This window comes from Mytilus galloprovincialis, chromosome 8 (assembly GCF_965363235.1).
Source record: "Mytilus galloprovincialis chromosome 8, xbMytGall1.hap1.1, whole genome shotgun sequence".
In the NCBI taxonomy this organism is placed as follows: Eukaryota; Metazoa; Mollusca; class Bivalvia; order Mytilida; family Mytilidae; genus Mytilus; species Mytilus galloprovincialis.
Genome location: NC_134845.1, coordinates 94,990,666 through 95,014,210, shown reverse-complemented (window position 1 = coordinate 95,014,210; position 23,545 = coordinate 94,990,666). Strand labels below are relative to the sequence as shown.

Here is a 23,545-nt window from a genome sequence, read left to right as displayed (position 1 = left end):
TGTTTCTGTTATAATGATGGAGACAAACTCCCCATGTTGTTCAATGTTTCCGTTATAATGATGGAGACAAAATCCCCTTGTTGTTCAATGTTTCCGTTATAATGATGGAGACAAAATCCCCATGTTGTTCAATGTTTCTGTTATAATGATAGAGACAAAATCCCCATGTTGTTCAATGTTTCTGTTATAATGATGGAGACAAAATCCCTATGTTGTTCAATGTTTCTGTGTTAATGATGGAGACAAAATCCCCATGTTGTTCAATGTTTCCGTTATAATGATGGATACAAAATCCCCATGTTGTTCAATGTTTCTGTTTTAATGATGGAGACAAAATCCCCATGTTGTTCAATGTTTCCGTTATAATGATGGAGACAAAATCCCCATGTTGTTCAATGTTTCCGTTATAATGATGGAGACAAAATCCTCATGTTGTTCAATGTTTCCGTTATAATGATGGAGACAAAATCCCCATGTTGTTCAATGTTTCCGTTATAATGATGGAGACAAAATCCTCATGTTGTTCAATGTTTCCGTTATAATGATGGACACAAAATCCCCATGTTGTTCAATGTTTCTGTTATAATGATGGAGACAAGCTCCCCATGTTGTTCAATGTTTCTGTTATAATGATGGAGACAAAATCCTCATGTTGTTCAATGTTTCTGTTATAATGATGAAGACAAAATCCCCATGTTGTTCAATGTTTCTGTTATAATGATGGAGACAAAATCCCCATGTTGTTCAATGTTTCTGTACCAAGTCAGGAATATGGCCATTGTTATATTATAGTTTGTTTCTGTGTGTATTACATTATAACGTTGTGTCGTTTGTTTTCTCTTATTTTTGAGTGTAAATTCACATTGCGATAAGACGTGTCACGGTACTTGTCTATCCAAAATTCATGTATTTGGTTTTGACGGGCATACAAACAATGCCGTATTTGGCAAAACCTTTTCAACTTTTGATCTTCAGTGCTGTACAACTTTGTACTTTTTTCACTTTCGATCTTTTATATCTGGGCGTCACTATTGAGTCTTGTGTGGACTAGACGCGTTTTTGGCGTATTGAATTTTAAACCTGATGCTTTTTGTTATCTATTAATCATGCTTTTCTTTGTCTAATATGGTCTCCTTTTTATTTGTATTGTAGTCCTGTAATATTATGTTGTCATTTCAATGTTATATTTAACTTTGCCATTAAAGTGCGAGGTTTGGCATGCCATAAAACCAGGTTCAACCCACCACTTTTATTCCCCTTTAAAAGTGTCCTGTACCAAGTCAGGAAGATGGCCATTGTTATAATATTGTTCGTTTCTGTGTGTGTGTTGCATTTTAACGTTGAGTCGTTTGTGTTTTCTCTTATTTTTTTAGATAAGACGTGGCACGGTACTTGTCTATCCCAAATTCATATATTTGGTTTTGATGTTATATTTGTTATTCTCGTGGTGTTTTGTCTATTGCTTGGTCCGTTCTGTGTGTGTTGCGTTTCGGTGTTGTGTCGTTGTTCTCCTCTTATATTTAATGCGTTTCCCTCGGTTTTAGTTTGTTACCCCGATTTTGTTTTTTGTCCATGGATTTATGAGTTTTGAACAGCGGTATACTACTGTTGCCTTTATTTGATGTTATATATATATGATATATATGTTATTCTCGTGGGATTTTTTATATGTGTGTTACATTTTAGTGTTATGTCGTTGTTCTCCTTTTATATTTAATGCGTTTCCCTCGGTTTTAGTTTGTTACCCCGATTTTGGTTTTTGTCCATGGATTTATGAGTTTTGAACAGCGGTATACTACTGTTGCCTTTATTTTTCTGTCATAATGATGGAGACAAAATCCCCATGTTGTTCAATATTTCTGTTATAATGATGAAGACAAAATCCCCATGTTGTTTAATGTTTCCGCTATAATGATGGAGACATAATCCCCATGTTGTTCAATGTTTCCGTTATAATGATGGAGACAAAATCCCCATAATGGTCAATGTTTCTGTTTTAATGATGGAGACAAAATCCCCATGTTGTTCAATGTTTCTGTTATAATGATGGAGACAAAATCTCCATGTTGTTCAATGTTATATATATATGTTATATTTGTTATTCTCGTGGGATTTTGTCTATGTGTGTTACATTTTAGTGTTATGTCGTTGTTCTCCTCTTATATTTAATGCGTTTCCCTCGGTTTTAGTTTGTTATCCCGATTTTGTTTTTTGTCCATGGATTTATGAGTTTTGAACAGCGGTATACTACTGTTGCCTTTATTTTTCTGCTATAATGATGGAGACAAAATCCCCATGTTGTTCAATGTTTCTGTTATAATGATGGAGACAAAATCCCCATGTTGTTCAATGTTTCTGTTTTAATGATGGAGACACAATCCCCATGTTGTTCAATAATGACAGAGACACAATCCCAATGTTGTTCAATGTTTCTGTTTTAATGATGGAGGCAAAATCCCCATGTTGTTCAATGTTTCTGTTATAATGATGGAGACAAAATCTCCATGTTGTTCAATGTTTCTGCTATAATGATGGAGACAAAATCCCCATGTTGTTCAATGTTTCTGTTATAATGATGGAGACAAAATCCCCATGTTGTTCAATGTTTCTGTTTTAATGATGGAGACAAAATCCCCATGTTGTTCAATAATGATAGAGACACAATCCCAATGTTGTTCAATGTTTCTGTTTTCATGATGGAGACAAAATCCTCATGTTGTTCAATTTTTCCGTTATAATGATGGAGACAAAATCCCCATGTTGTTCAATGTTTCCGTTATAATGATGGAGACAAAATCCTCATGTTGTTCAATGTTTCCGTTATAATGATGGAGACAAAATCCCCATGTTGTTCAATGTTTCCGTTATAATGATGGAGACAAAATCCTCATGTTGTTCAATGTTTCCGTTATAATGATGGACACAAAATCCCCATGTTGTTCAATGTTTCTGTTATAATGATGGAGACAAGCTCCCCATGTTGTTCAATGTTTCTGTTATAATGATGGAGACAAAATCCTCATGTTGTTCAATGTTTCTGTTATAATGATGGAGACAAAATCCCCATGTTGTTCAATGTTTCTGTTATAATGATGAAGACAAAATCCCCATGTTGTTCAATGTTTCTGTTATAATGATGGAGACTAAATCCCCATGTTGTTCAATGTTTCTGTACCAAGTCAGGAATATGGCCATTGTTATATTATAGTTTGTTTCTGTGTGTATTACATTATAACGTTGTGTCGTTTGTTTTCTCTTATTTTTGAGTGTAAATTCACATTGCGATAAGACGTGTCACGGTACTTGTCTATCCCAAATTCATGTATTTGGTTTTGATGTTATATATATATGATATATATGTTATTCTCGTGGGATTTTTTATATGTGTGTTACATTTTAGTGTTATGTCGTTGTTCTCCTTTTATATTTAATGCGTTTCCCTCGGTTTTAGTTTGTTACCCCGATTTTGGTTTTTGTCCATGGATTTATGAGTTTTGAACAGCGGTATACTACTGTTGCCTTTATTTTTCTGTCATAATGATGGAGACAAAATCCCCATGTTGTTCAATATTTCTGTTATAATGATGAAGACAAAATCCCCATGTTGTTTAATGTTTCCGCTATAATGATGGAGACATAATCCCCATGTTGTTCAATGTTTCCGTTATAATGATGGAGACAAAATCCCCATAATGGTCAATGTTTCTGTTTTAATGATGGAGACAAAATCCCCATGTTGTTCAATGTTTCTGTTATAATGATGGAGACAAAATCTCCATGTTGTTCAATGTTATATATATATGTTATATTTGTTATTCTCGTGGGATTTTGTCTATGTGTGTTACATTTTAGTGTTATGTCGTTGTTCTCCTCTTATATTTAATGCGTTTCCCTCGGTTTTAGTTTGTTATCCCGATTTTGTTTTTTGTCCATGGATTTATGAGTTTTGAACAGCGGTATACTACTGTTGCCTTTATTTTTCTGCTATAATGATGGAGACAAAATCCCCATGTTGTTCAATGTTTCTGTTATAATGATGGAGACAAAATCCCCATGTTGTTCAATGTTTCTGTTTTAATGATGGAGACACAATCCCCATGTTGTTCAATAATGACAGAGACACAATCCCAATGTTGTTCAATGTTTCTGTTTTAATGATGGAGACAAAATCCCCATGTTGTTCAATGTTTCTGTTATAATGATGGAGACAAAATCTCCATGTTGTTCAATGTTTCTGCTATAATGATGGAGACAAAATCCCCATGTTGTTCAATGTTTCTGTTATAATGATGGAGACAAAATCCCCATGTTGTTCAATGTTTCTGTTTTAATGATGGAGACAAAATCCCCATGTTGTTCAATATTGATAGAGACACAATCCCAATGTTGTTCAATGTTTCTGTTTTCATGATGGACACAAAATCCCCATGTTGTTCAATGTTTCTGTTATAATGATGCAGACAAAATCCCCATGTTGTTCAATGTTTCCGTTATAATGATGGAGACAAAATCTCCATGTTGTTCAATGTTTCTGCTATAATGATGGAGACAAAATCCCCATGTTGTTCAATGTTTCTGTTATAATGATGGAGACAAAATCCCCATGTTGTTCAATGTTTCTGTTTTAATGATGGAGACAAAATCCCAATGTTGTTCAATAATGATAGAGACACAATCCCCATGTTGTTCAATGTTTCTGTTTTAATGATGGAGACAAAATCCCCATGTTGTTCAATGTTTCTGTTATAATGATGGAGACAAAATCTCCATGTTGTTCAATGTTTCTGCTATAATGATGGAGACAAAATCCCCATGTTGTTCAATGGAGACAAAATCCCCATGTTGTTCAATGTTTCTGTTATAATGATGGAGACAAAATCCCCATGTTGTTCAATGTTTCTGTTTTAATGATGGAGACAAAATCCCCATGTTGTTCAATAATGATAGGGACACAATCCTAATGTTGTTCAATGTTTCTGTTTTAATGATGGACACAAAATCCCCATGTTGTTCAATGTTTCTGTTATAATGATGGAGACAAAATCCCCATGTTGTTCAATGTTTCCGTTATAATGATAGAGACAAAATCCCCATGTTGTTCTATGTTTCTGTTATAATGATGGACACAAAATTCCCATGTTGTTCAATGTTTCTGTTATAATGATGGACACAAAATCCCGATGTTGTTCAATGTTTCTGTTATAATGATGGAGACAAAATCCCCATGTTGTTCAATGTTTCTGTTATAATGATGGACACAAAATTCCCATGTTGTTCAATGTTTCTGTTATAATGATGGACACAAAATCCCCATTTTGTTCAATGTTTCTGTTATAATGATGGAGACAAAATCCCCATGTTAGTCAATGTTTCCGTTATAATGATAGAGACAAAATCCCCATGTTGTTCAATGTTTCTGTTATAATGATGGAGACAAACTCCCCATGTTGTTCAATGTTTCCGTTATAATGATGGAGACAAAATCCCCTTGTTGTTCAATGTTTCCGTTATAATGATGGAGACAAAATCCCCATGTTGTTCAATGTTTCTGTTATAATGATAGAGACAAAATCCCCATGTTGTTCAATGTTTCCGTTATAATGATAGAGACAAACTCCCCATGTTGTTCAATGTTTCTGTTATAATGATGGAGACAAACTCCCCATGTTGTTCAATGTTTCCGTTATAATGATGGAGACAAAATGCCCTTGTTGTTCAATGTTTCCGTTATAATGATGGAGACAAAATCCCCATGTTGTTCAATGTTTCTGTTATAATGATAGAGACAAAATCCCCATGTTGTTCAATGTTTCTGTTATAATGATGGAGACAAAATCCCTATGTTGTTCAATGTTTCTGTTTTAATAATGGAGACAAAATCCCCATGTTGTTCAATGTTTCCGTTATAATGATGGATACAAAATCCCCATGTTGTTCAATGTTTCTGTTATAATGATGGAGACAAAATCCCCATGTTGTTCAATGTTTCCGTTATAATGATGGAGACAAAATCCCCTCGTTGTTCAATGTTTCCGTTATAATGATGGAGACAAAATCCTCATGTTGTTCAATGTTTCCGTTATAATGATGGAGACAAAATCCCCATGTTGTTCAATGTTTCCGTTATAATGATGGAGACAAAATCCTCATGTTGTTCAATGTTTCCGTTATAATGATGGACACAAAATCCCCATGTTGTTCAATGTTTCTGTTATAATGATGGAGACAAACTCCCCATGTTGTTCAATGTTTCTGTTATAATGATGGAGACAAAATCCTCATGTTGTTCAATGTTTCTGTTATAATGATGGAGACAAAATCCCCATGTTGTTCAATGTTTCTGTTATAATGATGAAGACAAAATCCCCATGTTGTTCAATGTTTCTGTTATAATGATGGAGACAAAATCCCCATGTTGTTCAATGTTTCTGTACCAAGTCAGGAATATGGCCATTGTTATATTATAGTTTGTTTCTGTGTGTATTACATTATAACGTTGTGTCGTTTGTTTTCTCTTATTTTTGAGTGTAAATTCACATTGCGATAAGACGTGTCACGGTACTTGTCTATCCCAAATTCATGTATTTGGTTTTGATGTTATATATATATGTTATATATGTTATTCTCGTGGGATTTTGTATATGTGTGTTACATTTTAGTGTTATGTCGTTGTTCTCCTTTTATATTTAATGCGTTTCCCTCGGTTTTAGTTTGTTACCCCGATTTTGGTTTTTGTCCATGGATTTATGAGTTTTGAACAGCGGTATACTACTGTTGCCTTTATTTTTCTGTCATAATGATGGAGACAAAATCCCCATGTTGTTCAATATTTCTGTTATAATGATGAAGACAAAATCCCCATGTTGTTTAATGTTTCCGCTATAATGATGGAGACATAATCCCCATGTTGTTCAATGTTTCCGTTATAATGATGGAGACAAACTTCCCGTGTTGTTCAATGTTTCTGTTATAATGATGGAGACAAAATCCCCATGTTGATCAATGTTTCCGTTATAATGATGGAGACAAAATCTCCATGTTGTTCAATGTTTCCGTTATAATGATGGAGACATAATCCACATGTTGTTCAATGTTTCCGTTATAATGATGGAGACAAACTTCCCGTGTTGTTCAATGTTTTTGTAATAATGATGGAGACAAAATCCCCATGTTGTTCAATGTTTCCGTTATAACGATGGAGACATAATCTCCATGTTGTTCAATGTTTCCGTTATAATGATGGAGACATAATCCACATGTTGTTCAATGTTTCCGTTATAATGATGGAGACAAACTTCCCGTGTTGTTCAATGTTTCTGTTATAATGATGGAGACAAAATCCCCATGTTGTTCAATGTTTCCGTTATAATGATGGAGACAAAATCTCCATGTTGTTCAATGTTTCCGTTATAATGATGGAGACATAATCCACATGTTGTTCAATGTTTGCGTTATAATGATGGAGACAAAATCCCCATGTTGTTCAATGTTTCCGTTATAATGATGGAGACAAAATCTCCATGTTGTTCAATGTTTCCGTTATAATGATGGAGACATAATCCACATGTTGTTCAATGTTTCCGTTATAATGATGGAGACAAACTTCCCGTGTTGTTCAATGTTTTTGTAATAATGATGGAGACAAAATCCCCATGTTGTTCAATGTTTCCGTTATAATAATAAAGACAAAATCCCCATGTTAATCAATATTTTCGTTATAATAATAGAGACAAAATCCCCATGTTGTTCAATGTTTCTGTTATAATGATGGAGACAAAATCCCCATGTTGTTCAATGTTTCCGTTATAATAATGAAGACAAAATCCCCATGTTAATCAATATTTTCGTTATAATGATAGAGACAAAATCCCCTTGTTGTTCAATGTTTCCGTTATAATGATGGAGACAAAATCCCCATGTTGTTCAATGTTTCTGTTATAATGATAGAGACAAAATCCCCATGTTGTTCAATGTTTCCGTTATAATGATAGAGACAAAATCCCCATGTTGTTCAATGTTTCTGTTATAATGATGGAGACAAACTCCCCATGTTGTTCAATGTTTCCGTTATAATGATGGAGACAAAATCCCCTTGTTGTTCAATGTTTCCGTTATAATGATGGAGACAAAATCCCCATGTTGTTCAATGTTTCTGTTATAATGATAGAGACAAAATCCCCATGTTGTTCAATGTTTCCGTTATAATGATGGAGACATAATCCACATGTTGTTCAATGTTTCCGTTATAATGATGGAGACAAACTTCCCGTGTTGTTCAATGTTTCTGTTATAATGATGGAGACAAAATCCCCATGTTGTTCAATGTTTCCGTTATAATGATGGAGACAAAATCCCCATGTTGTTCAATGTTTCTGTTATAATGATGGAGACAAAATCCCCATGTTGTTCAATGTTTCTGTTATAATGATGGAGACAAATGATGGAGACAAAATCCCTATGTTGTTCAATGTTTCTGTTTTAATGATGGAGACAAAATCCCCATGTTGTTCAATGTTTCCGTTATAATGATGGAGACAAAATCCCCATGTTGTTTAATGTTTCTGTTATAATGATGGAGACAAAATCCCCATGTTGTTCAATGTTTCCGTTATAATGATGGAGACAAAATCCCCTCGTTGTTCAATGTTTCCGTTATAATGATGGAGACAAAATCCTCATGTTGTTCAATGTTTCCGTTATAATGATGGAGACAAAATCCCCATGTTGTTCAATGTTTCCGTTATAATGATGGAGACAAAATCCTCATGTTGTTCAATGTTTCTGTTATAATGATGGACACAAAATCCCCATGTTGTTCAATGTTTCTGTTATAATGATGGAGACAAACTCCCCATGTTGTTCAATGTTTCTGTTATAATGATGGAGACAAAATCCTCATGTTGTTCAATGTTTCTGTTATAATGATGGAGACAAAATCCCCATGTTGTTCAATGTTTCTGTTATCATGATGAAGACAAAATCCCCATGTTGTTCAATGTTTCTGTTATAATGATGGAGACAAAATCCCCATGTTGTTCAATGTTTCTGTACCAAGTCAGGAATATGGCCATTGTTATATTATAGTTTGTTTCTGTGTGTATTACATTATAACGTTGTGTCGTTTGTTTTCTCTTATTTTTGAGTGTAAATTCACATTGCGATAAGACGTGTCACGGTACTTGTCTATCCCAAATTCATGTATTTGGTTTTGATGGTATATATATATATGTTATATATGTTATTCTCGTGGGATTTTGTATATGTGTGTTACATTTTAGTGTTATGTCGTTGTTCTCCTTTTATATTTAATGCGTTTCCCTCGGTTTTAGTTTGTTACCCCGATTTTGGTTTTTGTCCATGGATTTATGAGTTTTGAACAGCGGTATACTACTGTTGCCTTTATTTTTCTGTCATAATGATGGAGACAAAATCCCCATGTTGTTCAATATTTCTGTTATAATGATAAAGACAAAATCCCCATGTTGTTTAATGTTTCCGCTATAATGATGGAGACATAATCCCCATGTTGTTCAATGTTTCCGTTATAATGATGGAGACAAACTTCCCGTGTTGTTCAATGTTTCTGTTATAATGATGGAGACAAAATCCCCATGTTGTTCAATGTTTCCGTTATAATGATGGAGACAAAATCTCCATGTTGTTCAATGTTTCCGTTATAATGATGGAGACATAATCGACATGTTGTTCAATGTTTCCGTTATAATGAAGGAGACAAACTTCCCGTGTTGTTCAATGTTTTTGTAATAATGATGGAGACAAAATCCCCATGTTGTTCAATGTTTCCGTTATAATGATGGAGACAAAATCTCCATGTTGTTCAATGTTTCCGTTATAATGATGGAGACATAATCCACATGTTGTTCAATGTTTCCGTTATAATGATGGAGACAAACTTCCCGTGTTGTTCAATGTTTTTGTAATAATGATGGAGACAAAATCCCCATGTTGTTCAATGTTTCCGTTATAATAATGAAGACAAAATCCCCATGTTAATCAATATTTTCGTTTTAATGATAGAGACAAAATCCCCATGTTGTTCAATGTTTCTGTTATAATGATGGAGACAAAATCCCCATGTTGTTCAATGTTTCCGTTATAATGATGGAGACAAAATCCCCATGTTGTTCAATGTTTCCGTTATAATGATGGAGACAAACTTCCCGTGTTGTTCAATGTTACTGTTTTATGCATTTAAACGTTAACATTGATATGTGTGTATTTTTTCAACATAATCCGAATTAGAGCAAACGAATCGGACAGAAAAGTTCAACATGAATATATTGGGTTAGGATAATTAAAACGGAAAAACATCGATATCATTAATCAACAGCCATGTAGATCCCAATCATAGGTTAGCCTTTCAATGATCGTTGCCCCATTCTCGGAATTTCATTTAGAAGACAAATTGAAGTGACTAACCAGATCAACACATGACTTCCAGTATGGAGACTTGACATGGTTATGCTTCTTCTGATATACATGTATTACCCTCCATTTATACACAGTAAAGTATGTCACTGTAGTTCAAATTGCAGTTGAGACATTTATTCTCCTATTCAAAGATCTAAAACTGCGATAGCATGGCACTTATACGGAAAATTGAGACGAAACCAAATCTGCTCAGTTAACCCGTTTGTGATCGGGATCGTAAAAAATGTATATCTTAAAACACTGTCTCAACGTTTTTGTGATAGGAGCATCGCCACCTCCTCTTTTCAAACTAATAATGACCTTTAAATGGGAACATGTATGAGCATGACATTTACATTGCGATAGAAAAGTATCGATATTTAAATTGATAAGCTGTAATTAGTCTTGGGGATATTAATAAATTAACAGATTTTAATAAAAAGCAACCATTGACTAAGTTACTGAATGAGGACATGTTTATTTTATGTCTTACATATTTGAGGTTCATTGTTAACATAAACAGGGCTTAACATATTAATGCTGTCACAATGATTTTTTTCCAAAAGTTAAAAACAAGTTCTACGGCTCTACATTGTTGAATTAACTATTGTGTCCTCTTTATCATGGTGGTATATTTGTTTACTCAGGAACAGTCTTTTACATGTATTTATCAAAGTTGTACAAAATCGAACATGTAAAAATGTTGTTTGTTTATAGTTGACATGTGTTTTGTTAATTATAGTAATGTTGGTTCAATTGGGATATTGAGTTCACGCATTATACTCAGATGGTTTAAAGTCATTCGAGCCATTGAAGTCAAAGTGTACAGTAGCATTTTGCCAAATAAAACATATTATTAATTTTATTATTTATTTTCAGGTTTGTAAACCACTTTTATGGGGAAACAAGTACAAGCTACTTAATACCTGTGTATTTTTACGAACTATCCATACTCATATTGATAATGAAATGTTCGCTTGTCTCTGCATGTGGCGTCTACCATGTTAGAGTTTGTGGTTATTTGATAAATATTTCATGTTCGTTTGAGTTTACGAATTAGAATTTAACAGTAAATACATAAGCGTAGAATACATGTTGCCGAATATATCCTATCACTTAAAATAGGTAAAGGTCAGAGTCTGACGATAAATATCTAATTAAGAATGAGAAGTAGAAATGAGTTTTATCATAAATACTCAAAGATATAATATTTGGATCTATGACTGATAAAGGGTCTAAAATAAAATATGCCATGTTGTAATCTATATATACTATACGCGCGTTTTCATAATATCATTCAGGAAAGTCGAATCAATGTGCATTGTATTAACAATAAAGGTTAAAAATTGATAGACACAGATCTGTTTCAATAATTGTATTATAACATCTTGAACATAAAATGAAATTTTATTAAAAGGGTTAAACTTGTTTTGTGCTTTACATATCTATGTTTTTCAAATTTGCATATCTGATTTCATAATGAACTGTGCACTTGTACTGCGTCTTTTGTACTCTTCCGAAAAAGAACTACATAACATAACACTTACTTGCAATAACAGCATCTGTATCTGTATTGTTTGGCTGTTCTTGTAACTCTATAAAAGACATCATATTTAGATATTCTCAAGGGAGATGTGTAACTTTCATAGAACTTGATTGTATATAAATATTCGAACGCAATTATTATTTGAATACTCACCTTTTATTTTGCTCAGATATCAAAAAGTAAAATCACAAAAATCCTGAACTCAAAGGAAAATTTAATCGGAAAGTCCATAATCACATAGCAAAATCAAATGACAAAACACATCAAAACCGAATGGAAAAGAATTGTTAAATTTCTGACTTGCTACAGGCATTTTCAAATGTAGAAAACGGTGGATTGAACCTGGTTTTATATCGCTAAACCTCTTACTTGTATCAAAATTATGCGCCATAATTAGTCAATTTTTGCAAAAGTGTAATTTTATGTCTTTGATCTCTTTTCTGGACAAATTTTTAACATGAATACTTTAAGGTAGGACATTTTGGAAAGCTAAACTAAACGAATAACATATATTTACATTGTTTATATATGTCGTGCAACCCTTTAGTCTGATCTATCAAAAGTGAACCATATGTATATTCTAAGCAATTGATGGTACTGCAAATCACTGATTCGTTTTAGGGTTTGCTATATCATAATAAAATGTCTAAAAGAGATAGAACCATTATTTAACATTTAATAACTTAGTATTACCTTAGCCGTATTTGGCACAACTTTTTGGAATTTCGTGTCCTCAATGCTCTTTAACTTTGTACTTGTTTGACTATACAACGATTTTGATTTGAGCGTCACTGATGAGTCTTATGTGGACGAAACGCGCGTCTGGCGTACTAAATTATAATCTTGGTACCTTTGATAACTATTTACACCACTGGGTTGATGCCACTGCTGGTAGACTTTCGTCCCCGAAGGCATCACCGGCCCAGTAGTCACTCATCGGTGTTGACATGAATATCAACAGGATCAATTATGTGGTCATTTTTATAAATTTCCTGTAACAAAATATTGATTTTTTTTGAAAATCTAAGGATTTTCTTATCCGAAGAAAAGATTACCTTAGGCGTATAAGGTACATCATTTCGGAATTTTAAGTCCTCAATGCTGTTTAACTTTGTCTTTGTTTGGCTTTATAACTATTTTGATCTGAGCGTCGCTGATGAGTCTTATGTAAACGAAACGCGCGTTTTGCGTATTGAATTATAATCATGGTTCTTTTGATCACCAATAAGTATACGTGCTAATGGTTAATATCATACTCATCGGTTCTATTGGAATCAACACCAATTGAACAAAGGATAAGTATAGAGTTGACGAACAGTATAACGCAATGTTATATGTATATATAACTTACAATGACAAACCCAGGTATTTTGATTAGTTGTATTAGTGTAGCAAAAGTCAAATCCACAGAAGAGATGAACACGAAAACGGGAATAACAGAAAGAACTTTGTTAAATGTCTATTATAAATACAAACCTGACGTTCTCCTTAGGTTTAGGGTTTTCTTCTTTTTTGACAGTTTCTCTGCGTAAAAATAATGATCTTATTAAGAATTTCATTCACATCTTATATGTGCGTTAAAATTGTTAAGTATTATGAAATCAAATAAAACAGTGTATTTATAAATATAAACAAACCGAATAAGATGTGTTAAGATACCCCAAAAATAACGCAAACGAGTTTCCAAATTGCATTAAAATTATTGCTTTTAGTTCTGTTTTGTTATTTTCCTATTTCACTTATCCAGGTGCAAAAGGGGAAGTATAATATACACTGGCATATGAAATAGTGGTTTTCTTTGTGTATGCCCTGTCGGAATGTTTTCCTTGTGTATGCCCTGCCGGAATGTTTTCTTTGTGTATGCCCTGTCAGAATGTTTTCTTTGTGTATGCCCTGTTGGAATGTTTTCTTGGTGTATGCCCTGCCGGAATGTTTTCTTTGTGTATGCCTTGCCGGAATGTTTTCTTTGTGTATGCCCTGCCGGAATGTTTTCTTTGTGTATGCCCTGCCGGAATGTTTTCTTTGTGTATGCCCTGCCGGAATGTTTTCGTTGTGTATGCCCTGCCGGAATGTTTTCTTTGTGTATGTCCTGCCGGAATGTTTTCTTTGTGTATGCCCTGCCGGAATGTTTTCTTTGTGTATGCCCTGCCGGAATATTTTCTTTGTGTATGTCCTGCCGGAATGTTTTCCTTGTGTATGCCCTGCCGGAATGTTTTCTTTGTGTATGCCCTGCCGGAATGTTTTCTTTGTGTATGCCCTGCCGGAATGTTTTCTTTGTGTATGCCCTGCCAGAATGTTTTCTTTGTGTATGCCCTGCCGGAATGTTTTCTTTGTGTATGCCCTGTTGGAATGTTTTCCTTGTGTATGCCCTGCCGGAATGTTTTCTTTGTGTATGCCCTGCCGGAATGTTTTCTTTGTGTATGCCCTGCCGGAATGTTTTCTTTGTGTATGCCCTGCCAGAATGTTTTCTTTGTGTATGCCCTGCCGGAATGTTTTCTTTGTTTATGCCCTGTTGGAATGTTTTTCTTGTGATTGATGTGATAAGATTTTGATAATAACTGTTACATTAAGTTTGAACTACCACTTTTTAATTGAAAACTGCAGGTTCAAGTATGTCTATTAATAGTTTTATACTAACATTCCATATATACATGTATGTCTATTAATAGTATGTACTAACACTTCATATATATGTCTATTAATAGTTTGTACTAACATTTCGTGTATATGTCTGTTATTAAAGACCGTTTAGTTTTTCTTTGGTTACTGACTTTTTGGCGTGAAACCAAAAGTCTTTGATCAAACTTTTACTAGAAGGGCAATGATTCAATGAAACTTAAACACCTAATACAGTCTATACGGAATGCAATTAGGTTTAGGTCTTCGTCATAATAATTTTAAAAGAATAGGTTTTGAGATGTTTATCATGTTTATATTATGGTTCAATAGGATTCAGAAGGAACAACTTTTTATAAATTGGAGTTACAGTTTCCTATGAATTCATTTCATAGCAACGCTTTTTTTTCCAAAAGTCCTTCATCTTTTCTAAAATCGCTATATCATTAGTTTATAAAAGGTCCTTTATGGTTTTCAAATCTCTTTAGAGTACAGGTATGTCATAACTTTTAATCAAATTATAACTTCATGTTTGGACTATAACTTAATTTGCTGGTCAATTGTTAGTAATTGTAATGACAATATTAACAAAAACCAAAATGTATTCAACGTATTTGACATTTTGTCTTTAAGATAAAAAAAATCATTATTATAGTATAACGACGTCTTCTTTGTATTCGTAGCTATCCTTGATTCTACTAGAAATTTACTACAAATTCAGAATCATTCTTTTACACATTTTGATATTTAATATCCAGCAGTAGATACTGGAATGCTGATTTTTACTGGATTTTAATTACTTAAAGTATAAATCGGAATTCCAATTTCTTTTAGTAGATATTGAATTCCAAATGTGTACTAGGAAGATTTTGAATCCTGCTGAATTCCAATTTAAACTGTAAACATATATCTAGGATTCTATAAAGTCAACGCATTACTTTGCTTGTGTTGTAACTCATGAAATGCTGGTTATTTTAATTAATGATCCGAGAACACTGAACATTTGGAATAAAAACGTATACTGGCATTGCATTATCGCATATTCTATTAAATCTGGAAAACTTTGATTATCTGATATACTAATACAGAATATAATTAAAACAAGAAGCGGAAATGCCATACTTATTCAACCCTTTTCAGTCGAAAAGAGACTGCTTATAAACCAAAGTTCATATGAAAAAAGAGGAAAAGACAATAAGAGTTTTCAAAGCAATTTCATAGAATCACTAACTAAGAACAAACTTACCCAAATGTTAGTTCCCCAAACAGTTTTCCTATTTCTCCCTCTGCTACTGTCTTTTTGGCATAGTTGACTGATGGCATAATAGGAATCTTCATTTCTTCTATTTGATCGATTTGTGACTTTATTTGTTTTAGCTTTTGTATCAACTTCGTAGTATCTTTTATACCCTGGGTGTCTTGATCAAATTTCTGCAGCTCCTTTGCCTTATCCAAAGCTGTTTTTAACTCATTGCCAACAGACTGTAAGGTTTGAACATTCCTTCTATCTTTCTCCTTTACAGTATTAATAAGACCTTCGACTTTCTTATCAATCATCTCTTTCAAGTGTCTCCCTTCTTCTTTTATAACCTGGATAACTTTCTGTACACCAGCTTGATATGTATGGGTACCTTGGTTAATATCTGCTATCTTTGACTGCAGGTTTCTCATCTTCATGTCGATCACCATTTTGACCTCAGCTTTGATTCCTTCAGTTGATTCCCTGATTTCAGCAAAATCATGTGATTTGTGTTTTTTAATCACACATATTTTACAAATCGGCGAATTACATTCCTTGCAGTAATATATAAAGTTTTGATCATGTTCTTTACAATATAGTTTAACTTCTCGGTTTATATTTGGACCACTTAGGAATGTGTGATTCTTTGTCATCTTTGTCCGTAAATGAGATAGTTTACATCCATCACAAAACAGCTGGTCACACTGTTCACAGTAGTGATGACCAGGTCCAGAAACACAAATATCACACGTTTTAGAAGCTACCTGAGCCATTTTGATGTGCATGTAATATGACAAAATACATTTAAAACTCGCTATTATACGGTGGAAAGCTAACTCTTCCGGACCATGAATGCATTGTCCTTAAATAAAAGGTAAAATCTATAACTAATCCTTCAACAACCATTATTTTCCTTTTTCACAGGGAATATATGCTTTTGTTATATTTTAGAATATGATTGTTTTCAATTAATACTTTTGTAAAATGAAATGATCATTCAATTCCAAACCAAAGATGAACATTGATATATTGGAAATCAGACAATATTAGAAATAAGCCGCTCCAACTGAAACAAATGTTTCACCATTTTGGTTAGCTTGACAATGTGTGATTTCCTGTATATATATGTAATATTCTTTCATCTTATTCTTATTTAATTCATATAATTTACGGATATTGTGTATTCGTCAGTTTTAAGATTGTCTATAACTTGTCGGTTTAAATATGATTACATTAAAAAGATGACAAAACTATACTCTAAATCACCATTAGCACAAATACATTTCTTGTATAATACTTATCCTATTTACTAGAATCAACTGACTAGTGTGGAAGAACAAGAATACGAACAAGCATTCAGGAAACAAAATTTAGGATATAACTGTATTGTAACTGTACTGTATTGTAAGCTCCGACGGCATCAATATGTGATTTAAATGGCGATCTGATCATGGAGCCCGCAAACGATCATTTGAGACCATTAAACAAAAAATGATGCCATGAGAGCAAAACATGCAATATTCTTATCTTCATTCTAATGAAACTGACAGAAAACAAAGTCAAATCATACATATATAATCTGTCATACGTCGTCTGCGCCTGCGTACACATTTGTATTGCATCAATTGTGAATTGATGACATGCGAAATAGTCACGTTATAGAATCAAAATGAACTTTACAAACGATTTTGCACAATTTACAATGATTGATGCTACGGATAAAAAAGCGAAAGCGCAAACGACATATGGCAGATTTTAAATGTATGATTTAACATTGTTTAGTCAGTTTCGTAAGCTGGGGATAACAATATTGAATGTTCAGCTCCGACGGAATCAATTGGTGATTTGATGCTAAAAAATACCTGTTAACTTACTCTGCTAGCGCGTCTCCAGTAAACTTCATTTGCTACCATCAAATCGGAACTAAAAATACTATACAGTTATTTCCCGATTTTGCATTACGACTGATGATAAGTGTACATTCAGTGGTAAAGATAACTTCAAAATTACCGGACTTGCACACGTATATTTGGGGGATATGATTACAAGTTTAAAATTAGGAACGGTTTATAAAAAAATTACAGATTTGAATAAAGTTAAAAGCAAAATATTTAAATGTCATTTCACTACATATTTATTACTTGAACGCACCTTTTGTATTTGAAATTTGAAGCATTTTGTTACTTAGTACACTTATTATCTTTTACATTTAAAAGCAATCGTGCGATACAATAGTCAACTAAAACAGTTATTTAGTACTGTAGTTTATGCACAAGTGCCAAGAACAATAGACATATCTAACCATAGAATAACTTTCAATTACCTATCTGTTAGAGGTACAATGGTAGCTAGAACAAAACTTTAAACCATGTTCATCGATACATTTATTAATTATGAATACGTGTAGTGTGTTTGTGCATTGTGTTATTATGTCGTATCTAACCATAGAATAACTTTCAATTACCTATCTGTTAGAGGTACAATGGTAGCTAGAACAAAACTTTAAACCATGTTAATCGATACATTTATTAATTATGAAAACGTGTATTGTGTTTGTGCATTGTGTTATTATAAATCATTATTTTTTTGTATTTTTTTAATTGTGCGTAATGTATGTAGAAACTAATCGTAAGCAGTTTATATGTATGATACATTAGTATCTTCTTTACAAATAGGTTGATCATGAAATGAAGGACATTATATATTTAATTACAAGTCAAAATAAAATACCAAAATCAAATCCCTGTTCACAACAGTATACAATAGCATACGAAAAATATTTAAAGCCTGGAACGAGTGACTTATTGGTTTGTTTAATATTTCTACACTGACTGTAAAATTAATAAATTAAATGATCAACATAAAATTGAGAATGGAAATGGGAAATGTGTCAAAAAGACAACAACCCGACCATTAGCAGACAACAACCGATGTCCACCAATGGGTCTTCAGAGCAGCGAGAAACTCCTGCACCCGGAGGCGTCCTTCGGATGGACCCCAAACAAATATGTATACTAGTTCAGTGATAATTGACGTCAAACTAAACTCCGAATTACATATAAGAAACTAAAGACTGACAAAGGCCTGCGGCTCATGACTTGGGACATGTGCATAAATGCGGCGGGGTTAAACATGTTCTTTGATATCTCAACCCTCCCCGATATATACCTCTAGCGAATGTAGAAAAACAAACGCATATAACATGTATAATGTCCTGTTTGCGATGTTTAGAATTTTTGTTCAGGCTGTTCAACAAAAGTAAAAAATCGTTTTATAATTTCTCAATCACTCTTGTTTATATGAAACTTTACAACCAGTCAAACCGTATTACTACTTTGTGTATTATCAATTCGTGTCAAAAGGGAGATGCAAAAGATTCCATAGTGACTTGCAACCTCATAATTTGAAGGAAAACTGAGAATGTCATGACAATAACGACACAAAGAACAAAAGACACACAACAATATACAAACCAAACACATAAAACCCTTAAAGACTAGGAAACACGATTGTCACTAAACAGGTTTGATTTTACTCTATATAAGACACCTCTTGTGTTGCTTGTGTAGGTACAAACCTGATGATGAGTCTAACTTAATATTAGGTCGCATTCAAGGGATGAGGTCAGGATTGTGGTTACGACAATTTAATAATATTCGTCCTCATCTGTAAAACAGATTTTCGATAACGATCAACCAACCCGTGATGTCATCCGTAAAATATTCGATAGGATGATTTAAACTTACCAGTTGAACATGTTGAACATGTTAAGTGCTTCCCTGTAATACCACAAAAATGTCATGGTTGTGCAATCATGACTTTTTTTTCTATCCGTTAATTACAAATTAATTAAGGTTAAAAACTGAAGACTATAATTGAGGTAAATCGACCTATCAAATTCAGAGAGGCACGACAAGTCAACAACGAACACTGCAATTGATAAAGCATTAGGTAAAAAAGCAAAACCAAAAAGAAAATAGGGTAATTTTTAATATTTTACAAAAGGCTAACTTTCAGATAGAGTTGTTTAAAAGTTCATCGTTCTGAATAGTCAAATGATCCCAGTTACTACCGACTAACAGTTCATCAGCAGGCTGTAAACAGATAATATATGGTGATTAAAAGGTCATGGGGGCTAATTTCCCCATTATATCAGTATCAAAAGTGATGTCTGAATATTTTATGTAATAGATTGCACTTCAGATTTGCTGAAAGGAACATATGTTTGCCAAATTTATGACGACGGATAGCTTTATATACTAAACTGGTCTTCTGATCAGTAATTGTATAGATTGAATCTTTTTCTCGGATTGGTCATTTTGACTGAATGATGATATTCGTTTTGCGCTTTGTCCATTGAAACTACAATCTTGTATTTACACCCGGTCTTACTCCTTGTAGATTTTATGTGATTCTCTGATGTTATGTTTCTGACCTTGAGTTGCCTCTAAAACCGACTTGATTCAATCGCCACTTATAAGTTGTATGTTCAAAAAAGTAATTGACAGGGCATTAGGTAAAAAAGCAAAACCAAAAAGATAATAGGGTATTTTTTTTATTTTTTACAAAAGGCTAACTTCCAGGTAGAGTTGTTTAAAAGTTCATCGTTCTGAATAGTCAAATGATCCCAGTTACTGCCGACTAACATAATATATGGTGATTAAAAGGTCATTGGGGCTAATTTCTCTATTATATGAAAAGTATTAAAAGTCATGTTTGAACATTTTCTGTAACAGAAGCACTTCAGAGTTAAACATTTTCTGTAATAGATTGTTGACGACTGATAATTTTAGATACTAAACTGGTTTTCTGATCAGTAATTGTATAGATTGGATTCTTTTCTCAGATTTGACATTTTGACTGTATGATGATTCATTTTGCGCTTGATTCATTGAAACTATCATCCCGTGTTTACACCCAGTCTTTCTCCTTGTAGATTTTATGTGATTCTCTGAGGTTTTGTTTCTGACCCTTTGTTACCTTTAAAACCGATTTGATTGAATCGCCACTTATAAGTTATATAACATGTATGACATTTTTACGTTGTGATTCCGTTGTGTCGTTTGTTTTCTCTTTTATTTTAGTGTGAATTCACATTACTATAAAACGTGTCACGGTACTTTTCTTTCCAAATTCATGTATTTGGTTTTGATGTTATATTTGTTATTCTCATCGGATTTTGTCTAATGTTTAGTCCGATTCTGTGTGTGTTACATTTTAATGTTGTGACGTTGTTCTCAGCTTATATTTAATGCGTTTCCCTCAGGTTTGGTTTGTTATCCGAATTTTTGTTTTTTGTCCATAGATTTACTAGTTTTGAACAGCGGTATACGACTGTTGCCTTTATTTATATGTTCAAAATAGGCATCGAAGTACCAAATTATAGGCTTGGTTTCTATTACGAAATTATAAAGTAACTGATTTGAGACTGCTCTTGTTAGGCGTGTCGTTCCCTAGGGTATCTCCAGAACATTAACATGATAAACCAGATCTTGTGTGTTTGACCTCAAATATCATTGATACTATAAAACTAAGAATAAGTGATATGATTGCACATTAGACAACTATCAACAAAACTACAAATGGAGTGGGTGTTAAGAATACTAAGCATTCGTACAGCCTTCGACAGTAAGAAAAAAAAAACATAACGTATAGTCGGCTACAATTCACCGAAAAAAACCGGCCTAAATAATAACATAACAATTTACGAAAAACATATATACACCTGGAAAAAAGTATTGCAACACCTTGAAAAATAAGCTTCTTATTTTGGATGGAATGTGGTAAAATATTTATAAAATAATATTGAAACGTAGTTAATGATAACATTGGCATAAAAATGAACAAAATATATATGAAAACAAATGTTTTATCTAACCAAAATTTTTATAACAAAATGAAGTGTTTTTATACAAAAAAATGCATTTTTACAACTTTTACTGAAGTCAAACTTTACAATGTCAAACATTTCAAAATTAATCTTTAGATGAGTGTTCACATCATGGTTGATCGTTATACTTCAAAGAATTTGTACCTTGTGCGCAGCCTCAATTCAAACGGATAACCGTATCTTAACGTCTTCAGATTCCTGCCATAAGTCGACTAATTTGTTGCTAAGGTAGCAGCAACCATTCCTGACGAAAAGTATTGTTTATTTCATGACGTGTTTGAACTTGGGTGTCCTTTACGCTCAATAGTGTCCCATATATGTTCGATATGGTTTAAATTCGGGCCAAGGAAGATAAACCGAATTTCATTGGAACAATTGATCTTCCTCTACGATGCTAATTTCCAACTTTGGTGAGATCTGCACTATATCAGATACGGGCAACTGTGTGTCTATTCGTATGCAAAGGTCCCGAAATGGTCTTATCGCTCGATAACCAGAATCGATGAACCGATGTCGAACAGTTATCGTTTATTGGATCCTGTATGGTCATCACTCTCTTTTTCGGATTGTATTGTTGCAATATGTTTCCTTCTGACAAACCTTCATTATGCTTGATTTTCCCTAGCAGATGTTATAGGGGATCTTCTTGATCTCGGAAGGTCTTTATCATCGTTTGTTGCCTGATTTTTATTCTCAAAACGATCTATAGTGGAATGGTGATGACCAACAATACGTGTAATTGTCACAGCAACATTCATACTTCTCTCATGCTGATTATCTGCCATCCTGCTGCAGTTATGAGTTGTGGGTGACCAATTACAATTATAACTTTATAAACTTGTGCTTTATTGTTTAGGAGTACAGTAGCTGCATGTGCAGATAAGCACTTATCGAGTCGATATTTATTGATTAAACTCAGGTGATATTTAAATAATGTTTAACTAGTTATATTTCAACAAATTATATCACAAAACAATAAAGAGTGTTTTTTTAATTTGAATTTCAATTTGGTGTTGCAAACTTTTTTCCGTGTGTATATGTACATGAACTAACGAAAAGCAGTGAAATATAGGTTCTTGACTTGTATTAGATATGTGACTTGGCTATACATGTGTGTGAGTGTTTAGCCGTTTCTTAAATTTGGATATTATCATAACAGCATAACAGAAGAACAAAACTATTAAAATCATTGAAAAAAAGGTTATTTCATCAGATTGATACATAAAAAAAAAACATAACAAACACACAGACAGGAAGTCACATGTTATATATTCATCCCTCATCCCTAACAAGAACAAAGACATGGCTCAAATCTGATAGTTTTCGCAGTTATTGACATATAGTTCCAAGCCGCCACAGACATCTCATAAATAAACATGTTTCTTAGACTAATTTATCAATCAGTACTCATTCCAAATCCGATGGATTTCGAAATTGTTCATTCTCCATAATCCAATATTGTGACTGATGGTATAATAGGAACCTGTTTTTCTTCTATTTGATCGATTTGTGACTTAATTTGTTTTAGCTTTTGTAATAATTTAGTGGTATTGTTAATTTGCTTTGTGTCTTGATATAACTTCTCCTGCTCCTTCGCTTTACCCAAAGCTGTGTTTAACTCCTTGCCAACAGACTGTAAGGTTTGAACATTCCTTGTAACACATATTTTACATATCGGCGTATTACATTTCATGCAGTAATATATAAAGTTTTCATCATGTTCTTTACAATATAGATTAACATCAGGGTTTATATTTTGGCCACTTAGAAATGTATGGTTTTTGCTCATTTTCGTCCGTAAATGAGATATTTTACATCCATC

The 23,545-nt window shown here is 33.3% G+C and overlaps 1 protein-coding gene across 1 annotated transcript; it reads right to left on the bottom strand.

The window, feature by feature from the left end:
• Positions 1-11,974: 11,974 nt before the first annotated feature.
• LOC143043843 (uncharacterized) lies at positions 11,975-16,404 on the bottom strand. Its single transcript, XM_076216024.1, has 3 exons — positions 15,840-16,404; positions 13,454-13,501; positions 11,975-12,026 (listed from the first exon to the last, which is right to left on the bottom strand). The coding sequence occupies exons 1-3, from the start codon at positions 16,280-16,282 to the stop codon at positions 11,975-11,977; spliced, it is 543 nt and encodes a 180-aa protein (XP_076072139.1). The 5' UTR covers positions 16,283-16,404.
• Positions 16,405-23,545: the final 7,141 nt, after the last annotated feature.

What these genes read in the sequence shown, in the direction of transcription:
- LOC143043843 (XM_076216024.1), bottom strand. Translation starts at nt 16,282, where the DNA reads ATGGTGATCGACATGAAGATGAGAAACCTGCAGTCAAAGATAGCAGAT. An exon ending in TTTGGGGAACTAACATTTGG is followed by an intron (nt 13,502 to 15,839) that starts GTAAGTTTGTTC and finishes ATTTTTACGCAG; the next exon opens with AGAAACTGTCAAAAAAGAAG. An exon ending in AAACCTAAGGAGAACGTCAG is followed by an intron (nt 12,027 to 13,453) that starts GTTTGTATTTAT and finishes TGTCTTTTATAG; the next exon opens with AGTTACAAGAACAGCCAAAC.